The sequence below is a fragment of the Mus pahari genome, chromosome 7, assembly GCF_900095145.1.
Source record: "Mus pahari chromosome 7, PAHARI_EIJ_v1.1, whole genome shotgun sequence".
Classification (NCBI taxonomy): domain Eukaryota; kingdom Metazoa; phylum Chordata; class Mammalia; order Rodentia; family Muridae; genus Mus; species Mus pahari.
In genome coordinates, this window is record NC_034596.1 from 36370101 (window position 1) to 36392272 (window position 22172).

The following is a 22172-nucleotide window of genomic DNA, read 5'->3' on the forward strand; positions in this document are numbered from 1 at the left end:
TTAATTTGGCCTCATTAAGTTATTAATGTCATCCTCTTGCAAGGACCACTTTCCTCTCTAGCAGCATGATAGTAAACATTAGACTACATAAAGCAGAGAGAAGCTGAATAAGCTTTGTGCCCCATTATATCTAAACGAAGCAAAGTAGAGATTAAAATAAGTCCTGTTGTTTGTTTCCCAAGAACTAGGAACTAAATACTCAAGTAGTTTGTTCTCTTAAAAATGAATAAATTTATACCATGATAATGTATGTGAAAAATAAAGCACAATTAGGAAATCTCCCAGAACTGTAGTTGTCCAGAGTTCTGCTTGTCATCCAGGACAGATTTCCAAATGCTGAGAGGTTACTTTTTGTGCTTGGTGGTAGGCTTGCTCTAAGATTTATATTACATTGTGTTATTTCCTGTCTCCTGTGAATAAAACAGCAATAAATATAGATGTGCAAGTTTCTCTCTAGTGGAATATGGAGTTCATAGGCTATATGCTCAGGAGTGGAATACAGACACACACAAACACACACACACATATATGAATATAAAACTATATACCTGTGTAGTTATATACAGTTGTATTGATAGTTACATATAACTGTATGTTATGCATATACATATATATGTATAGCTATCCATTAACTATATATATATATATATATATATTTACCTACATAATATATTAAATATTATGTTATATACATAATATATTATTTTGTATAGTATATAGTAATATATAACTATATATAACATAAAATATATAAGACATGTATAATATATAATAACTATATATATTCAGATGACCTTTTCTCATGTAGACTAACCTTTTCTGTGCTTACATGAAACATGCATTCTTTCCTTTTCTCAATTAACTTTTCTCATCCTAAGGTTTATTTAAATGTATCATCTCATAATTATTAAAATACTCATTAAGAATTGTTCAAGTTTTTCTTTGTGATTTCAGTTTATTGTTTTTCTCTTTTTTCTATGTATATATTTATTTTTAATAACTAATCCTATGCTGAATGAAACCTCAACATTTTATAACTTATAAGAAATTCTTACCTTTAAGGCTAGGTCATTAAAATATCATTCCTTCACTACTTACACATTGTGAAAATTCTAATACTACATTAGTTATGCATAATTCTAGGCTTTATTATGACAATTTCATAACTGCATGTCACATACATTGTTAACACCAACCTCCCTCATCATCATACTCCTTGTCTCCCACTGGCCATTTTTTTCTGTGTTTTTATACATCCTTAATTTTGATATTTGATCTTTTTCAAAAACTGTATTGTTCTTTATATAGAGGTTCTTTACAAAATAGATGAGGCAGGAAGTAAACATATCTTTTCTATATATACATCAAATAGATTCTCCAAAAGCTGTTCATTAGGTTGCTGCTTCACCAGGATGTTTTAGGAGTTAAAATATTCACAACCATGTCCACACTGTGTGTCAGGTGCACACCTGAACTTACATGGGAAACTGTGCCTTCGCTTTATCCCAAAGGAAGCTCTGAGGGAGCAGTATAGTTGCTGTCTCTCTCTCAGCTCCACAGTTAACTTCTATCTCCTTGCAGCCCTGCTTCTAGCTATGCTGTCCTTGGTAACAGGTCAGACCCTCTATAGCTTTCCTCTTTCAGCACATTGTTAACTTCAATCTACAGAATATCTCCATTAATTGAACATCCTTTGTGATTCATGAATTTCATATAAATCACCTTTCTTGTCTGTTTTGTTCCCAGTCCTATAAGATACTTGCATCATATATATATATGAGTGTGTGTAGCATCTCCTTCCAAGAATCTTTTATCTAGTTCTGATTATCATTTTTTGAGACATGTGATGTTTGAGTGTTTTACACAAGTGGACTCTTTCCTGAGGATAAATAGAATTAACTAAATAGAAGATTGCTAAAAAATATGTTAGCTCCTTTAAAAATGGTTTATATGATGAATGTACCTCTCTACTCTTTATAGAATAATGTTATTTTTCTCCCAGATAATTAAAATAAACATTTATGACACTTCTCATATACTCTCTAATTGCTACTTTTATGTCAACCAAATCTATCTCGATTTTTTTGTATACATGTAAAATAGCTTTTGGTTTTTTTTTATTTATTTAAACCACAAAAATCATAGGTAGTTTATTGTCAGATCACCTACAAAGTTTTAAGTAAAATGTATTTAAGGAACTGAAATAAAATAAAAATTCTTAAAATAGGGGAATTTTTCTTCTTGTGTTCATCAAAAGTAAGTATATAATTTTTTCTTTAGTGATGTACTTTGTAGATTTTTTTGTTTTATATGCTAGAACTAAATATAAGACAGACTGTTTTAAAATATAACAACAGTCTATACACTGACATTATCATATATATAAGACATGCTTCTCTAAGTGAATCCTAGAGACATATTCCTGCTAACAACTTGGAATTTATGTAACAGATTCTTCATATTTTGTTGTTTTCTTAATTTAAAATATCATCTTATATAACAAACTTCTGACCATATTTTTATTTAAATGAAACCTCCCTTTAATCAGAGAGTATGACTCTTACATATGTCTCTTGTTGCAGAATCATGTCAGAGGTGATGCTGTCATATCACAAAATGCCTCACAAAAATCACGAAGTGTGTATTGAAATTTAACTCAACTTTACTACAACTGTCTAGGAGTTAAAAAAAAAACTAAATCTGTTATTTCACAATGTACATGTGATGTACTAACCCCACTTCTTAACATGAGTAACTATAAAGTACAATGCAGGAGGTGTTGTAGCACTTCTACAATTAAACATATAGGCACATCTGGCTTTTGCTTAGATGCTGGAGGAGCTCTACTTCATTTCAAATTTTTTAGATCCAATGTAAAGAGTTATAAATAAATAAAGGTAAGGAATATGGAATATACTACTGTAGTGAATAACACCAATTTATTTGCCTTATACATGAGTTTCCTTACTTGAAGTCTTCCAGATTTCAGTCATTATGTGAATCAGGACACAAAAAATGTTGAAAACACTGAACTTTCATTATTTAGACAGTCCAACCATTGGAATAGCAATTAGAAACCTATATATATCATTGTTTGTAGATTGTTATTTATCCAGACATCAAAAATATTCTAACAGACATACCCATACAAGTAAATATTTAAACATGAATATTGTATATAAATACATATATACACATAACACAATAACAAGCACACATCACTAAGTCTATTCATTGTTTTTTATTCTTATGATAAAATATAATGACTTAGGCAAATCCGAGACAGAGTCATTTGTGCTTAAGTTTTCAAAGGGAAAATCTGTTATTGTGCAGAGAGAGCAAAGTAACTTGAAGCTGAGAGATTACACAGATTACAGAGGCAGAGTATTGGAGAGTTTACTCAAGACTATGTCTTCTGGTCATTTAAGAAGTCACACCCATAGAATACTTAAAAATGAGCTGAGCTAAGACAAAAACAATAGATATGCTGAAGCGGTTGGGAGATAGACCAAACAACCTCAACTTTTCATAGAGTTAACAGAAGAATGTTGAAAATGAGAGAAATACGTCTATAGTCAGATCAGAAATCATACTTAAAAGTAAGAGAATGAAGAGGTATTATGGGAGGCTTTAGAGGGAGGAAAGAGAAGGGAGAAAGTTCACATTATAGCATTGTCTCAAAGCAAAATGAAGAAAGACCCTTCTTATATTATTCTGTGAACGAAGTTTTCCTGTAGATCAAATACGGCTTTCCACTATAAGTTTTTTCTGTGGTTTTAGTGGAGTGCTGATGGGCTCAGAATAATTTGAAGCCAATGAACAATGACAGAAGAATTCCAAAAAATTTCACTGACAGTTTCTATTCAGTAAAATAAATCTCACTATCAAATATAAAAACAAGCAGTTAGTCATCTATTAATTAAAATAAGGCTGAGTTTATTAGGTTGGGTGCAACTTTTGAGTATACACATGCACAAATAATTCAGGCATTTTCTGATCATGTAGTCATCAACATTCCAGTATTTCCAAACTATCACTCAATTGATCTGATTATCTTCATTTTCCCTTGCTCCTTTTTAATGTGTATTTTATTCCTGAACCATAAACCATTAATCTTATATAATGACCTTTTAACCATTTTATCTCTTAGCTCCTAAACTTCAACACTCAATTCTGATATGTCCACTTCAAGTAAGACATCTTTCATCTCTACATAATATACCTTAACTATTCGCAAAAAAAAAATCTCAGTTATTTGAAACTTTTGTCTGCATTCAGTAATACCAATAAAATATTTGAAGACAAGAATTGTATCTTTACAGCATACAGTTTTAATCCAGAAATGTATGCTAAATAAGTGAATGGGTACAGATGTTAAAATTTTTAGAGTCATTTGCTAACAATAAATATACATACTTCTTAAATATGTATAAACCAATGAAGATTAAATAACCATTAATACCTTCAAGTACTGGAGTTTCTATATTACAACCATAATCTCAATTGTATAGTTATAACACTAAACATTCTACTGAAAACCCAGTATGGTTTTCCCCTTAGAGGTTCTGCCAGAGCCTGACCAATACAGATGTGGATGCATGCAGCCACCCGTGGTGTATAGGGATTGCAATGGAGGAGTTAGGGGAAAGACTGAAGAAGCTGAGGGGTTTGCATGCCCATAGAAAGAAGGGCATTATCAACAAACCAGACCTCCCCCGCTCAGAGCTCCGAGGGACTAAACCACCAACCTAAGAGTACACATAGAGTGACCCATGGCTCCAGCAGCTTATGTAGCAGAGGATGGCCTTGTGGGACATCAATGGGAGAGGATGCTCTTAGTCCTGTGGAGATTCCATACCACAGGAATGTGGGGATTGCTAAAGCAGTGAGACAGGAGTGGGGTGGGTTGGCAGGTGAGCTCCCTCATAGAAGCAGGAGGGGGCGAAAGGACAGGGGTTTTGCACAGGGGAAACCAGGAAGGATGATAACATGTGAAGTGTAAATAACCCCCAGAGCTCTCAGGGACAAAACCACCAACCAAAGAGTACACATGGAGTGATCCATGGCTCCCAGCTGCAGATGTAACAGAGGATGGCCTTGTCTGACATCAATGGAAGGAGAGACCCTTGGTTCTGTGAAGGCTCAATGTTCCAGGGTAGGGGATTCCTAGGGCGGGGAGGCTGGAGTGAGTAGTGGGTGGGGGAGTACAGTAATAGAATCAGGGGGAGTGGGTGAATGGGATAGTGAGTGGGGCTTCCAGAGGGGAAATCGGGAAATGGGATAACATTTGAAATGTAAATAAATATCCAATAAAAAAGAAAGGTAAATAAATTGAATAATCAATAAAAAAATAAAACTGAAAAAAGAAGAAAAGTCATAATAAGTTTTATTAACTATCTTTTCAGGAAATTTATACGCAGTTTTTATTAATTGACCCCAGTGAAGTAAGTTTATATCTTTGTCTATAAAAGTTTAAATTTATTTTCTTTCAAAATCTGATAACTACAGAAAAATAAAAAACCTTGAGATACTTATTAACCATAACAACTTTAATATGAAACTCTGAATTTGTGCAGAGCCACACTGACCTGAATGGAATAATTCTAAGGTTTTTTATAGAAAGATCTAGAAAATTGTTTTGTGTATCTTTTTAATTTTTTGCTTTACTATTTAGTTTTATATATATTTTATTTATTTACTTATTTATTTTATATTGTATTGACAAAAGAAGATGCTCTTGGGCAATTTATCAAAACAAGGATTGTCTTTCTAAATCTGCATTTGTCTTAAACCAAATTAAACTAAAGCATGTCCCTGCTTGAAAATGAATGTTCTCCTGGGTGGCACTGCTCTCTAGGAGCCTCTGTGATATCCCAGAGCCTCCATCACCAGAGACAGGCAGTGGGGTTATATCCTGGAAGCAGATGGAAAACGCTGGTTACTGAGCAAACCCTTGTGAAAGTTCCAAGGTTTCCAATCCATCGCCAACTTCACAGTCAGACTTCATGTCAACAAACTGGAACTCAAGGCCTTTGCTAACTCTTTTGTAATGGGCACTCAGGTTTTCCTATAAGAGGGCTTACGCCCTTCCTCTTTGCTTTGATATTTAGCTATGTTTCCAGCCTATCGAAGGATCCCCTTGATGTCCACAAGAAACACTGTCCTCCTCCACCCCAAATAAAATGGCCAAGTCGCTGCATGTTCAGAAATGGAGAAGTGAAGAGAGGATGATCTGCCCTTTCAGATGCACATAATTATATGACTAGATGTTCTGATCTATCCAGATCAATTTCCTTGCATTCTTCTCTTATGTAATTCTGTTTTTCTGAATTGCCCTGTTTTATTTTCTGAAAGTTAAACAAAACAAAAACAAATCCGAGCTAATTACAAATTCTAAGATATCATAGTCCAAACAAATACCATCTAGAATTTTTATTTAATATCAGTTACTCAGTCCTCAATATACATTTATATTTATAACTATTTAAGATATCTTTTGAAAGTGACTATTTTTAGGTTGGGGGAGGGAGAATGTCTCGGTAGGTAAAGTTCTTGTGGTACAACCAAGAGTGCTTGAGTTCAGATTCTCTGTACAAGGGCACCTGAGTCAGGGAAGGGGTCCCTTGAACTCACTGACAATCCAGAGTAGCCAATCAGTGAATTTGAGTTTTCAAGTGAGGACCCCATATCAAGAAATAACTTCTATAGGCCTGGAGTGAAGGCCCAGCTATTGCATACTGACTGGATTTTCAGAGAACCAGAGTTTATTCCCAGCAACTACACAGATGTACAACTGTCTATAACTGTAGTTCTGTCTTCCACAGGTACTATGTATGCTTGTGCCACACATGCAAAAATCTATGAATATTTCCCAGCTAGCACAAAAATTATATCTTAACAAAAGTTGTTTCTGAAGGTATTTTAATATATTAATGAACTTTTGGATAGTTTTATAAGAGATAATTTCTGTGCTTTTTTCTTTTTATTTAATCTTTTATTTATGTATTTATGTATTTATTTATTTACACTCCAGCTTTTTTTCCCTCCCAGCCCACCATCTGACTGCTTCACATCCCACACCTCCTCCACATCCCCGCGTCTCCATGAGGATACCCCCACCACCTACCCCACCAGACCTCTAAATTCCCTGGGGACTCCAGTCTCTTGAGAGTTAGGTGCATCTTCTCTGACTCAACCCAGATCCAGCAGTCCTCTGCTATATGTGTTGGGGCCCTCATAACAACTGGTGTATGCTGCCTGGTTGGTGGTCCAGTGTTTGAGAAATCTCAGGGTCCAGGTTAATTGAGTAAACAAGACCTTTTTAATTAGATATTTTCTTTATTTACATTTCAAATGTTATCCCCTTTCCTAATTTTCCCTCCAAAAATCCCCTATTCCCTCCCCCCTCTCCCTGCTCCCCAACTCACCCACTCCTGTTTCCTGGCCCTGGCATTCCCCTATACTGGGGCATAGAACCTTCACAGGACCAAGGGCCTATCCTCCCATTGATGACCGACTAGGCCATCCTCTACTACATATGCAGCTAGAACCATGAGCCCCACCATGTGTTTTCTTTGATTGGTGGTTAAGTCCCAGGGAGCTCTGGGGGTACTGGTTAGTTCAGATTGTTGTTCCTCCTATGGGGTTGCAGACCCCTTCAGCACCTTGGATATTTTCTCTAGCTCCTCCATTGGGGACCCTGTGTTCTGTCCAATGGATGGCTGTGAGCATCTGCTTCTGTATTTGTCAGGCACTGGCAGAGCCTCTCAGGAGACAGCTATATCAGGCTCCTGTCAGAAATCTCTTGTTGTTATCCACAATAGTATCTGGGTTTGGTGGTTGTTTATGCAATTGATCCCTAGGTGAGGCAGTCTCTGGATGATCATTCCTTCAGTCTCTGCTTCACACTGTGTCTCTATAACTCCTTCCATGGTATTTTCTTCCACCTTCTAAGAAGGATCAAAGTATCCACACTTTTGTCTTCCTTCTTCTTGAGTTTCATGTGTTTTGCAAATTATATCTTGGGTATTCTGAGCTTATGAGCTAATAGTCACATATCAGTGAGTACATATCAGGTGTGTTCTTTTGGGATTGGGTTACCTCACTTAGGATGATATCCTCAAGATGCATCCATTTGTCTAAAAATTTCATAAATTCATTGTTTTTAATAGCTGCATAGTACTCCATTGTGTAAATAAACCACATTTTCTGTATCCATTCCTCTGTTGAGGGACATCTGATTTCTTTCCAGCTTCTTGCTATTATAAATAAGACAAGTAGATCAATGGAATAGAATTGAAGACCCAGAAATAAACCCACATACCTATGGTCACTTGATCTTTGACAAAGGAGCTAAAACCATCCAGGGGAAAAAAAGAGAAAATATTCAACAAATGGTACTGTTTCAACTGGTGATTAGCATGTAGAAGAAGGCAAATTGATCCATTCTTATCTCCTTGTACAAAGCTCAAGTCTACATGGATCAAGGAACTCCACATAAAACCAGAGACACTGAAACTTATAGAGGAGAAAGTGGGGAAGAGCCTTGAACACATGGACACAGGGGAAAATTCCTGAACAGAAGAGCAATGGTTTGCACTGTAAGATCAAGAATTGAAAAATAGGACCTCATAAAATTGCAAAGTTTCTGTAAGGCAAAAGACACTGTCAATAAGACAAAAAGGCAACCAATAGATTGGGAAAAGATCTTTACCAATCCTAAATCTAATGGGGGGGCTAATATCAAATATATACAAAGAACTCAAGAAGTTAGACTCCAGAAAACCAAATAACCCCATTAAAAATGGGGTACAGAGCTAAACATAGAATTCTCAACTGAGGAATACTGAATGGCTGAGAAGCACCTAAAAATATGTTCAACATCCTTAATCATCAGGGAAATGCAAATCAAAACAACCCTGAGATTCCATCTCACACCAGTCAGAATGGCTAAGATTAAAAATTCAGGTGAAAGCAGATGCTGACGAGGATGTGGAGAAAGAGGAACACCCCTTCATTGTTGGTGGGATTGCAAGCTGGTACAATGACTCTGGAAATCAGTTTGGCGGTTCCTCAAAAAATTGGACATAGTACTACCGGAAGATNCAGCAATACCNCTCCTGGGCATATATCCAGAAGATGCTCCAACATATAATAAGGATACATACTCCACTATGTTCATAAACATGACTTTGTTAATCACTAAAAATGACTTTAAGAAATTTCATACCACTTTAACCTTTCCACACATCATGCAGTCCTTTAAGAAGACCACTTATAAGAACTTATTTTTTACTTGCTACTTTTTATGCCGAGACTAATATTTAATGAGATAGCATCAGAGACTCAGAGAAGTTAACATTCACATGTACTTGTCATTTTCTCCTTTATCTTACTTTCTGTCTTTTCTGCTTCACTTCTAAAACCCACATTTGCACAGTGGTTTTGAGATATCAAGGAATGATGTACTTAATGTTAAAAGGAGATGTTTAAATTAATAGCCTCTCTGCATTCCCAATTTGTTGCACAAATTACAGAATGAAGATATAGGAGACTTGAATACTTCTTACATCCACTTTGTAAATACACTGAAACTTTATTAACAACATCAATGAGAGGAGGGTGTTGGTAGATGCCACGTGGATGTAAGTAAATAAGGCTGATGCTATTTAAAATAGACCTTTCTTTTTCTTTTCTTTTTCTTTCTCTCTCTTTTTTTTTTTTTTGCACTTAATGTATTAACTGATACCTGTATGTACAGTACTTGGAGGTTTAAAACAGAAGTTCATCACAAATTCAATTATAGCCTAGTCTATACATAGTGAGTTTCAGGCCAGCCAGAGCTAGAGCAGGATCCTACCTAGAAACTGAAATTCATTTTTGTGCACTATAAATACAGTTACAAAACAAGAATAATAACAGAAAATAGAAATCCACTCTGATATTTGAAGCAGCTAAGAGGCAATATAACATCATGATTTTAGGAAAAAATATGAAAGTATAGACATTCAATTATGACTATAATATTGAAAGCAATAATGAGAAAGAAGTATGCTACTTATGAGGTGAAATGCTAAAGTCTGAATCAATAATTTTTCTGATACAAGCTTCTGAAGTTTCTCTATTTTCTAAAGAAAAAAAGATAAAACAAAATATCTGGTGATGTGATAATGCTATTTTTAACCCTCCAGTTTCATGGTTCTTTAATGTATGAAAGTAAACATATGTAATAGAGTAATCATTAGGGCTGTCAAAGTATTTGATTCCCTCTTAGTATACAAGAACAATATTTTAGAATATATAATACATACCCTGCTTAATAGCATACACATATTTGTTCTGTACGGTCAGATTCTTTCTGACTAATACATGTACAATGGGTAGAAACACCAGTATCTAATGGTGACTAAATACTAAATTTTATCCTAAATCATAATAAATCTTAAGAAATTTGATTGTTACACACTTATAAAATTATAGTTCTGTGACCGGAAGGCTTTTTCTTTCTTAAGGTATTTACGAGGTGTGTTTTAAAAATACTGTTGTACAGAATTGAGAGCTTTCTCATTTTTGTATCAACTCCATATCAAAACTTAATCAAAAGGAGTGTGAGTTTCTGAAAATGAGTGTTGCCATCTCACCAGATAATTTCTGTTGAGTCCAGAAGTCTTAAGTGATCTGTATTTTTTTTGGGGGGTGGGAGTTAAATTACAAAACTGTGTTGATAACTATAGGAAGATGGTTGTACAGGGAACCTCTAGAGTGCAGTCCTCTTAAATAAATGGGATTTCAGGACTTGCTCTTGAGGCCACCAGAGAACATCTGGAATGGGGCTACTAAACTTTCTCATTAGCTTATGATAATGCAAATATAATGATCGTCAACAGGTGTTCTAGGGGAAACTGGTATTGAGGACTACTTGAAATCTAATAGCAATTAAATAATTATTATAATAACAATAATAAATAATGATGAAAACTTCTATTTGAACTTTTTTTCACATACACACACACGAAATTATCAAAAGGAAACTAATTCATTGAACGCTATCAGTTCAGGATTCACCCAAGTTACTAACCTTTACTTCCTACATTTCTTTCATCTGGGAGAGCTCCCTAGTCTCATTGTTTTATGATGACGTTTCTGACAACTTCTGGTTAGTGGCTTTGTTGCTTGTCATTCTGTCTGGATTTTCCAGTATGTGTGACTAGTGAGCGTGATTTACACAGTTTTAAACAGTATGTCTAAAACTGAGTAACAGAAGCCTGATCTTTTAACTTTTAAAAAAATATGCACAAAAAATCCTACACAAACTCATGTAAAACCAATATAATTTCCTTGTAAGTTGATTATACCTGTTAATCCTCCAGATTTTATATATATACACATATACATATACATATACATATACATATACATATACATATACATATACATATACATATACACATACACATACACATACACATACACATACACATACACATACACATACACATACACATACACATACATATACATATACATATACATATACATATACATATACATATACATATACATATACATATGTGCTAAATAGATGAAAAGTGTCGCACAGACTCCTAAACTTTCCAGAGAGGCATTCCTTTAGAACCTCCTCATTCCCTCATCCACCACCCCTGGAAGGAGGAATAGGAAGCAGGTGCTCATGGCTGCTGTCCCAGGTGAAATCAGTAATGTGAGACTTTGCCTTTGGCATTTTGCCAAATTTCATGGATTTGATCAATATCTTAGCTGCATCCTGTGTTCCCATTGGTCAGAGTGTGCTTCCCAATTGTCCACTGGACACTGTTTGCAACTTCATGCAGAATTCTCTTTTGGGTTTTACAGTTTAGGAAATGTATTTTTGCAACTCCTTTGCCTCAACATGGAGGGTCAGAGAGTTGGAGAAATACAAGAAGTATTTCCTGACCTACAAATGTATACACACACATGCACGCCACCCCCCACACACATACACACACAACACATGGGGGTGTGGGGAGAGAGAGAGAGAGAGGAGAGAGACACAGAGAGAGATTGTTAATAGTATAATGTATTATCTTTTTAATTTATGTGTCAGGAAAGCAGGCACTATCCCACTAGGAGAAGCTAAAGGAGTCTCACATTAAAAATGATTAAAGAATTTTTCTAGCCTCCTATTCAGTGATTAAGTGGAATGAGGAATAAATGAATTGTGAAAGAAAATTTCATGGACTGAGTGGATTACTAAATTTAGCTCAAGGCCAACTTTTCAATCCATTTAGCATCCACTTACAGAGGGTAAGCTGGTCTGACAGTTACATGGGATTTGTGTTTGGGGGTAGGACAGTGCTGAAGAACCAATGGTGACAATTTTAAGAGACCTATCCTGAACTACAGATGACCCAGCACCACGGAGTAGAAGAGCAGTGGTGAGTTTGGTTGGTTGGACATCACCGCAGTCAGGCGTGGGAAGCTGCTTGTAGCTGGCATGCTCTGTAAGCCATTTAGCCTCTAAAGTCTTCAGAAATATAGATGAGGGCAGTGACCTGCTACAGAACTGTAACTGGAAAACGCTGAGTTACGAACAATTACAAAGCACATTTTTCAATGTTTTATTTTATTGGTTATTTTATTTATTTACATTTCAAATGTTATCCCCCTTCCCAGCTAAACCTGCTATCATGTCCCCACCACTTCCCTCCTGCTTCTTTGAGGGTGTTCCCACACTCGCCCTCTCATACCTCAGTACCCTAGCATTCCCCTATAGTGGGTCATCAAGCCTCTACAGGACGAAGAAATTCCCCTCCAGCTAATGTCACATAAGTTAATCCTCTGCTGCATATGCAGCTGGAGCTGTGAGTCCCTTCATGTGTATTTGGTTGGTGGTTTAATCCCTGGGTGCTTTGGGGGTTAGATTGGTTGATATTGTTCTTCCTATGGGGTTGTAAACCCCTTTGTCTCCTTCAGTCCTTCCCCTAACTCCTCCTTTGGGGACCCTGCGCTTAGTCTGATGGTTGGCTGCATGGATCCATATTTCTATTGGTCAGGCTCTGGCTCAGCCTATCAGGGGACAGCTATACCAGGCTCCTGTCAGCAAGTGCTTCTTGGCATCATCAATATGTGTGAGTTTTAGTGTCTGCCAATGGGATGGGTCGCTAGGTGGGGCAGTCTCTGGATGGCCTTTCCTTCAGTCTCTGCTCCACTCTTTGTCATGGCATTTCCGTTAGACTGGAGCAATAAATATTTGTTAATATTTTTGTGATGGTTGGGTGGTCCCATCCCTCAACCAGGAGCCATGCATAACCTCTGGATATGGTCTCTACAGGTTCTTTCTCCCCGTTATTGGATATTTCTGATAATATCTCTGTTGGGTCCTGAGAATCTCTTTGGTCACTGGCATCTTGAACTTTCTAGTGGCTACCACCAGTTCCCCATCCCCCACTGCTACACACTTCAGTTCAATTTGCTGATCATCTGTACATCTCTCCACTCTCCTCCCATACCTGCTCCTGCTCACATTTTTCCTCCCCCTCCTCTCTCCCTCTCAGATCCCTCCCTCTCTCCTCCTCCTGTGATTATTTTTCCCCCTTTGGAGTAGGACTGAAGCATGCACACTTTGGTCTTCCTTATTCTTGGGTTTCATATGGTCTGTGAGTTCTATTATGGGTTTTCTGAGCTTTTTTTTTTTTTTTTTTTTTTGGCTAATATTCATTGAATGGTTATTTGAATAAAGTAGAATCTTTAATTCATAAAATATTTCTGAAAATGCACATCAAAGGACTAAAATCAAGACAAATTAAGAAAGTTTAACAACACACAAGAATCAAACTTTTAATATTAGGAAACATATTTAAAAGCATTTTTATAATAACATGAATGGACAAGCCCAGTGCCTGCTGGAATAGATTTGAAAAAACATATTTACATAATTGAAAATTCATTCATCAGTAGAAATAAATAAGAAACAGTTACACATAGAAAGCTCTAGAACAACAACATTGATGGAAATTATTACCAGTACTGGGGAGGAAGTGGTGCAGAATGGGGATTGAAGCCTACACCTGGCATCCTAGTATTCAAATGTGTTAACTGTGTTTGTGAGGAATAACTTATAGAGGGGAAAAGGACAGGAGAACATGCAGGTTGTCAGAGGTGCTCTGCTAAAATGTGAGAATGGTACCTAGGCATTTTCGTCATTATACATGACACAAATATATCAAATGATGCAAGAATGGAAGAAAAATATTTGCAACATATATAATATACATCTTGATATCCAAGAAAATGATTGAAAATTACATGCTAAATACCCTTGAATTTTATTAACAGGTTGTGGGTTCAGTTAAATTTTATGCATTTTAAAATATAATTGTACATTGTTTACATATCTCTGGAAAGTACCACTTAAAGCAATTTAACTTAAATGAAAAATATCATTCAAAATATATAAAATGATTATTAAACTATATTAATAAACTCACATTTGAAGAGATTTCAAGGTTTGGATTGTACTGCTCATGGAGAAGGTCACAGGTCACCAAAAAACATTATATGGAAATGTTCAACTATGTTCTAAACAGAGACATTAGATTAGATTTTACACAGAGAGAGAGAGAGAGAGAGAGAGAGAGAGAGAGAGAGAGAGAGAGAGAGAGAGAGAGAGAGAGAGAGAGAGAGAGAGAGAGAGAGAGAGAGAGAGAGAGAGAGAGAGAGAGAGAGAGAGAGAGAGAAGAGAATATCAAACCGGTGTTTATTTATTTATACTCTTGAAGCCAGGCTGTAATATTCAAATGTACTTATTACTCAAGAGGGTTCAAGGAATTGGACACTCTTATTGACTCATTAAAAGCAATAAAGTATATGTGCAAATTAGAGTACATTGTACTCGAAAGTAGCCTCACACACATGCAGATTTTCCCACAATTGTGATTCAGATGGTAACTAGAATATTAATTTGTTAATAGTAAAAAAACTTGGGTTTTTTTAACTTCATGTTACTGGGGACTGAACTCAGCTCCTCACATATGCCAAGAAAGTAATGTCTCCACTGAGTCACTTCTCCAGCCTATAATAAAATTCCAGACACAATATAAAAGGTCAAAGAAGCAAATTGTTTACTTTTGGAATCCATTCACTCATATCTAATGTAAAAACAACCTTATTGCATGATTCCATATAGAATCCATAAAGAGTTTCATAAATAAAGACATTCATAAAGAATCTTATAAAACCTTTAGTTTTGTTAAAATAAATTTAACAAAACAAAAACCTCATTTTTAAAATGAACTGAGAAGGGATGAGAAGATGGCTCAGTGATTTAAGGGTACCTGATGCCCTTTTAGGGGACCAGAGATTGGTTCTCAGCATCCATATTATTCGGTTCACACGGTGTCTAGTAGTACCCCTAGCTTTTCTAGCCTCCTCTACCATCAACACCATGCAGTCTCTCTGTCTCTTTGTGTCTCTGTCTGTTCTTTCTCTCCCCCTTCCTCTCCATTTCTTGTATATAAAATTCTAAAGTAAATAAAATACATGAGATACATAATGGAGCATTCTACATAACTATTTGTATGTGAATATCAATGTGTCAACACAGAGACAAATGGCCTGGATGGTTCCATGTCATCTTGTTCCCAATACTGATATGTTGGGCAAAGAGGAGGGGAAACTAGCTTTTGCTCTGCTACCATTCTCTATTCTTCATGTGCTGCAAAATAGCATGTAAGACTGTATAGCTGGATACATTACTTGCCTCTGTGACTTCCTAGAGGTAGGTTGTGTTAATGAGCACACTGCATGCAATAGCAGCAGGAACAGTGGGCATTTAGCACATCTGACCCAGCAATTAAGCTTGAGCACTCATGGGTAATAAACACTGTTCACCAGGTCAAATGACAAGGTGAAGTTTGCCTTCTGCATTGGCAGATTGAAAGTCATAAGGATGTTCTGAAAGCTAGAATCCTAACTGCAGGCTCTACAATTTTTCTGTGCAGTGGAGAATGAAAAATGTTGAACACATTGTATTGAATGACATGGTGATCATATCTAAGTAATTTTTTCAAAACAAAGGCTAATTGACAATACCTCTTAAATTATATAGTCTATGCTAGTGTGTATTATGGTGTTTAAACTACATCTGGGAGGATGTCAAAATGAACATTATAATTTAATATTATGTATTTTTAATTTGGCTGTTTGTAAAATTTGTATTCTTTACAGAACCTGGAAAAAAATATATATATATTCACAAAAGCATATTTTAATGACATGTAATATATCAATGAAAATTTAACACAAACATTTATAAGTTAAATGTACAATTTATTAGAGAATAGGATAAAAATAAAAAATGAGCAGGTTCTCATAAATGTAAAAATGTACCATAAAATACTTATTTTTCAGGTTACACTTTTTTCGCGATGTCCCTGACTTCAGAGTGTTAGCATGCGGTGGAGATGGGACTGTGGGCTGGATTTTGGATTGCATAGGTAATGAAGACCTATGTTTATTGTGACTTGCATGAGACTAGTAACCTTATCTTCTGCCCTTGTTCTATCAATCTTTCTATCTATCAAGTATGTACAAGTATCTAAACACTGATGAATGCCGAATATTTTGTGTTTTTCTTTTCAGATGTACCGCTTGTTGGAACTTATTAATAGTTTAAAAAATAATGAATTGGTATTTAGAAGCTGGTACATTTTAAACAAATATTTACTTTAAAAAATTTTAGTCTCTGAATTGAGTAATTTCAGTTTGTTAGAGGTTCTTTCAAAATTAAGTATTAATTCAAACAAATTGACAGAATTTCTTTCTTTTTTCCTTTTAAAGAAATGAAGATCAGAACATTCTGTCTTGTTAGCACTGAAAAACATTTCAAATTGAAAATGTCATGGTGGGAGTGGCAGGCACTAGTCCCAGTGCAGGCTCCCCTCCCCAGTTGCCTATGTGCAGTTAGTCAAACAAAGGACATGTTCTCATCAACACTTTTCTTATCCATCTAATAACATTATTCTACTACGAGTTTATGAAAATTGCCATTGAAAATAACAGAATTGACATTCTAATAAAAGATATAAATTATTTATACATGATTCCTTTGAAAAAGCTAAAATTCAAGAATTATAAAAATTACTAAACAAATATATACATAATGGAACATGTATTAGGATTTTAACGTGAAGACTGGTAAGTTTTGGCTCATTGTATGTCCCAAGTTTAGTGGTATTACAGTGGTATCCATAAGTTATCTCATCAACTGATTCATACACATATAAATAAACATACAAAATCACACACACACATACACACACATACACACACACACACACACACACACAGACACACACTGACACACTAATATTATGAGCTTAGGAAAGAAACAGAAAGAAAAATATATTTTTGAGATTACTTCAAGATATGTGATCCAAATAAAACTTATGGAACTTTGGTGACAGATCTATAGTTTGGAACCTAAAGAACTTTATGATATAACGGTAAAGCTAAATAAATAATAAGCAAACAAACCTAATCTCAGGTCATCCAATTGGAATACTCTCTTCATTTGCTTTGAAATATTGAAGTAGTATAGATAGGAACACTTAAAGAGCGTTACTAACGACCATTCACTTTCAGAATTTAACTGTTCTCAAATATGTTAAACTGTCTATGGAGTTGTTGTCACAAAAGATATTTATATAGGAACCTACTTAATTACCTGATGGTACGCATTTCTATGCTTCATGTACCTTCCTCCATCAGGATTTTAATAAGGATAAGACAGAAGCAAACATACACACGCACACACACACACACACACACACACACACACACACACCACAGACATTCATGAACATAGATATAAAGGATGATTTTAAGTTAACTTAAGATATTTAAAATTTTTTTCCTGATGTATAAACTATAAAGACCCTGGTACTGCCTAAAGAATGATATTTCTCTAATGCATCAGTTAGCACAACATGAAAACACTGTCATTTGTAACTGTTTATAAAATTCAACTTGTGGCTGCTTAAATGTACTTCCTGAAATTATTTAACGTTAAGTTTTTTGTTTGCTTGTTAACATTGATGTGCGTTGGGGTTCACATGTTGTTTCCATTTTCTCATTCCACAGAGAAGGCCAATGTAGTCAAGCACCCTCCAGTTGCCATCCTGCCTCTTGGGACTGGCAATGACTTAGCAAGATGCCTGCGGTGGGGTGGAGGTAAGCATGCTGCTCTGAGAGGCAGGAGAATGCCTTTAGTACTGCACAATGCTTATCATGTGGCTGTAGTGATAGAAGAGGCATTGTATGCTTACTAAGTGTCTTAAAAATAATCAAAAGTTTTAAGGGATTGATGGGTTAAGAAGTTTAGACTAGATGATAGACCGTAATCAAATACAATTACAGATTTGGTCTTCAGGGGGACAAGTTTTCAAAATGTCTCTGATTTGGTCTTTCCTTGCTTAGAAAATAAGGTACACATTTAGAACTCTAAGGCACTATTCACTCTCTTAATTTGCTATTATCTTCCAGTATAGAAAGTACATAGAGGTTATTGTAGCCTAATATGGAGCATATTCAAGGGTTATGAGTAATACATTGGGCAAAAACAATTTCTTACACTGAAATTATGACCAGTGTGATAAACTTTAAAAAAAAAAAACCTAAATCTGAAAAAATAAATATCGATGAGTTACTTTCCCAAGAGTGAATACACTAAGTAGTATTATTTAGAATTTACATTATTATAATCATTGTGATCTATGCTTGTGTATAAATGTGAGAAAAGGAAGGACACATAATACAAAGTAGTGTGAAATACAAGAAAATTCTGTCAAATCTGTTTCTTTTTTTAAAAAATTGGGTATTTTATTTATTTACATTTCAAATGTTATCCCTTTTCACTGTTTTCCCTCTGCAAACACTCCTATCCCATCCCTCCTTACTCTGCTTCTATGAGGGTGCTCCTCTACCTACTCACCCACTCCCACCTCACCGTCCTAGCATTCCTCTACACTGGGGCAAGCCTTCACAGAACCAAGAACCACCCCCTTCCCACTGATGTCAGATAAGGCCCCTTCAGCTCTTTCAGTTCTTCCCCTAACTCCTGCATTGGGGTCCCTCTACTTAGTCCAATCACTGGATGTGAGCATCCCTATCTGTATTGGTCAGGATCTAGCAGAGCCTCTCAGGAGACACCTATATCAGGCTCCTGTCAGCAAGTACTTCTTATCATCCACAATAATGTCTGAATTTGGTATCTGTGTGTGGGATGGATCCCCAGGTAGGGCAATTTCTGGATGGCCTTTCCTTCAGTCGCTGCTCCACTCTTTGTTCCTGTATTTCCTTTAGACGAGAGCAATTCTGGGATAAACTTTTGGGGATGGATGGGTAGCCCCATCCCTCAACTGAGGGTCAGGGTGGGCATGCCAAATCTCTGAATATGGTCTCAATGGGTTCTCTCTCTCCTCCCACCCCACCCTTGTGTGGTATTTCAGCTAATGGCATCTCCGTGGGGTTGTGGGAGGCTCTTGCTTTCCTGGAATCTGGGACTTTCTGGTTTGTACCCCCAGTTCCCGATCCCCCATTGCTACACCTAAGACTCTCTAATAAAATGTGAATTGATCCCATAATGAAAAGCCTTCACTCACTTGAAGAACATTAATGGTCACATCATTCTGGTATAGACTTAATAAGCAGAGGGAACCGGGTTCAGTGTCTAAGGACTCAGAAATGGTAAGGAGTCTGCCTTATGCATCTTACAGTAGGATGGTGGATCAAGCAGACTACACATGAAGACAATAATTCAGGGTAGACTCGAAAATACTTTGCTGAGGCATTGTAGCTACCCAATGATTGCCAGACAATTGAAGATTGTACTAAAGAAATAATCCTTAAATTATAAATATTTTTTGTATCTAAACACACTTTGAGATATTTGAAGCAGTCTCCAAAGACATTGTGAATCAGAAGCCCTTAGGGAGCTTGTTAAAAAATGAAATGGTTGACCCTACCCTCAATATCCCAAATGGAAAACCCTTGGGATAGAACTCAGGCAGATAATAGGTTATATAGAAAAAAATAAAATCCTCCCAATAACTGTAATTTAGAGCAAAGTTGAGAAGTTTTGTTGCATATATATCTATCCATCTGTTGTACTTTTTATATAAACAGAATTAGAAGCTAAATTAAAAATACTATATATTCTGACATTTTCAAATGTATATTATAGTAAAAAGATATTATTAATAATCACTAAAATACCATGTGACTGTTAAAGATAAAGATATACCCACCACAACATGCCTCTGTTCACCAGTGTATTTATTAAAGAGAAGGACACTATCAGAGTGACATAGTATGACTATAGTTGTACACATAGTCTGCTGCTTGATCTTGGAAAATTTATTATTTTTGTTTTCAAACAATCAAGTGAATTATATCTCAAATTGAATTAAAAAGTCCATATTTATTAAAGTAAGCTTCATATAAAACCAAATAAGTGATATCATTGAGGGATGAAATATAGGGTTGCATCATAAGTCAAAGATCAGATTAGAGACGAATTCTCAAAGTGCTTACTATATTCTGGCCCAGTGGAGAGGAAATAAATTAGTGGCTCTTAGCCTTTTAGAGAATAAATCTTCCTTAAATCATGTGGGCTGTAAATCTGTGAAGAAGGATATATATATATATATATATATATATATATATATATATATATATATATATATATATTTAACAAAGTTTGGTGCTATGGAAGAATGAATTATACTATCATATACTACCATATACTACCAAGAATGAATTATACTACCAATAGCTAGATGGTCAATATGGCCTTCCTTAGGAGTTCTCATTTTATTAGAAGCTTAGCTATTAGGAAAAAGAGAGTTTCTACTGTTGAAATGGCAAAAGGAAGCCTGATGGATTGTTAAAAGCACTCAGTTCTTAGGAGATGGATATTGGGGCTAGTAAGCCTGGACTAGACTTACATAATGTTTCTTACATAATATTTTAAACCATTCTATGATTTGCAAGTGACTCACTATAAGCATACTATTAATTTTTATGCTTTAAAATTATATACTACACCATACATTTGAGATATGTAGTTCCCATGTAATTACTATTTATTCTAATCTTTGTTTCATCTGTTTAATAGTGCTTAGTTTTAAAATCTAGCATGAGAATTATGATGGGCTCCAGCATTGGAATTTCTAGTGTTGATGATTGAAAATGTCAGTCTCAAAGGCAATGCATTCTCTTCTAGCCTGTGTTGTATTGGAGGATGCCTCTTTCCTTTTCATTTAACATAGTGAGTTCTACAAGTAATATACATGTTATTAGATGTAATCACTACTCCTGGCTTCTAGCACTTCCTTGTCAAACAAATTAGTAAATTAGAGGTCAAAAGTTGGAGACAGAAACTATCCAAAATGTTTCAACTCAGGATTTGAAACATCATTTTTGGAACATATAACACCATCTTTGCATGGGTGAGTGTGGTTTATGTATATAACAGAGTAAGTCAGAGATACAGGGATTATTTTACATAGAAATGTTAATATTTTAAAAAGATTTATTTATTTATTTTGTGTATATGAGCACACTGTATATATCTTCAGACACACCAGAAGAGGTCATCCAATTCCATTACAGATGGTTGTGAGTCACCATGTGGTGGCTGGGAATTGATCTCAGGAATTCTGGAAGGGCAAACAGTTCTCTAAACCTCTGAGCAACCTGCCCAGCTCCCAAAGTGTTAATTTTTAAAATAGTGCTATATACTTCTTGAGAATTAATACAAGTACTTTGATCATATCCACCCCCACTACTGTCTTTCAGTGTTCCTAAAGACATTCCCCAATAATTTGCCCCTTTCACTAGAATGTCCTTTTTGTAGCCCATTAACTCAATTAGTCCTGCTAGCCTGTGCATGGCATACCACCCAGTAGAGAGTGGACCACATCTCAATGATCACACTGCCAAAGAAACTTACTATCTCTGCTCCTTCTGCCGTCAGTTAAAATCTTCTGGGGTATCTGCATTTGAGCAACTCTCCCTGTCTAAGATGCTCATTCTGCAGGTGACGCCCACTGGTGGAGGTCCAGGAGTATACTAGATGTACTGTATCCAGAGGATATTTCACACCACTATTCTGT

General features: G+C 35.7%; 1 protein-coding gene across 6 annotated transcripts in view; it reads left to right on the plus strand.

Moving 5' to 3' along the window:
* Positions 1-22172, plus strand: part of Dgkb (diacylglycerol kinase beta) — a 667872-nt gene that overhangs the window by 287295 nt on the left and 358405 nt on the right. For all 6 annotated transcript variants that reach the window (XM_021201522.2, XM_029540832.1, XM_029540833.1 and 3 more), the window contains 2 exons: positions 16408-16493; positions 18139-18228. In XM_021201522.2, the coding sequence (XP_021057181.1) occupies positions 16408-16493; positions 18139-18228 (176 nt within the window). The remainder of the gene's footprint in view (positions 1-16407; positions 16494-18138; positions 18229-22172) is intronic.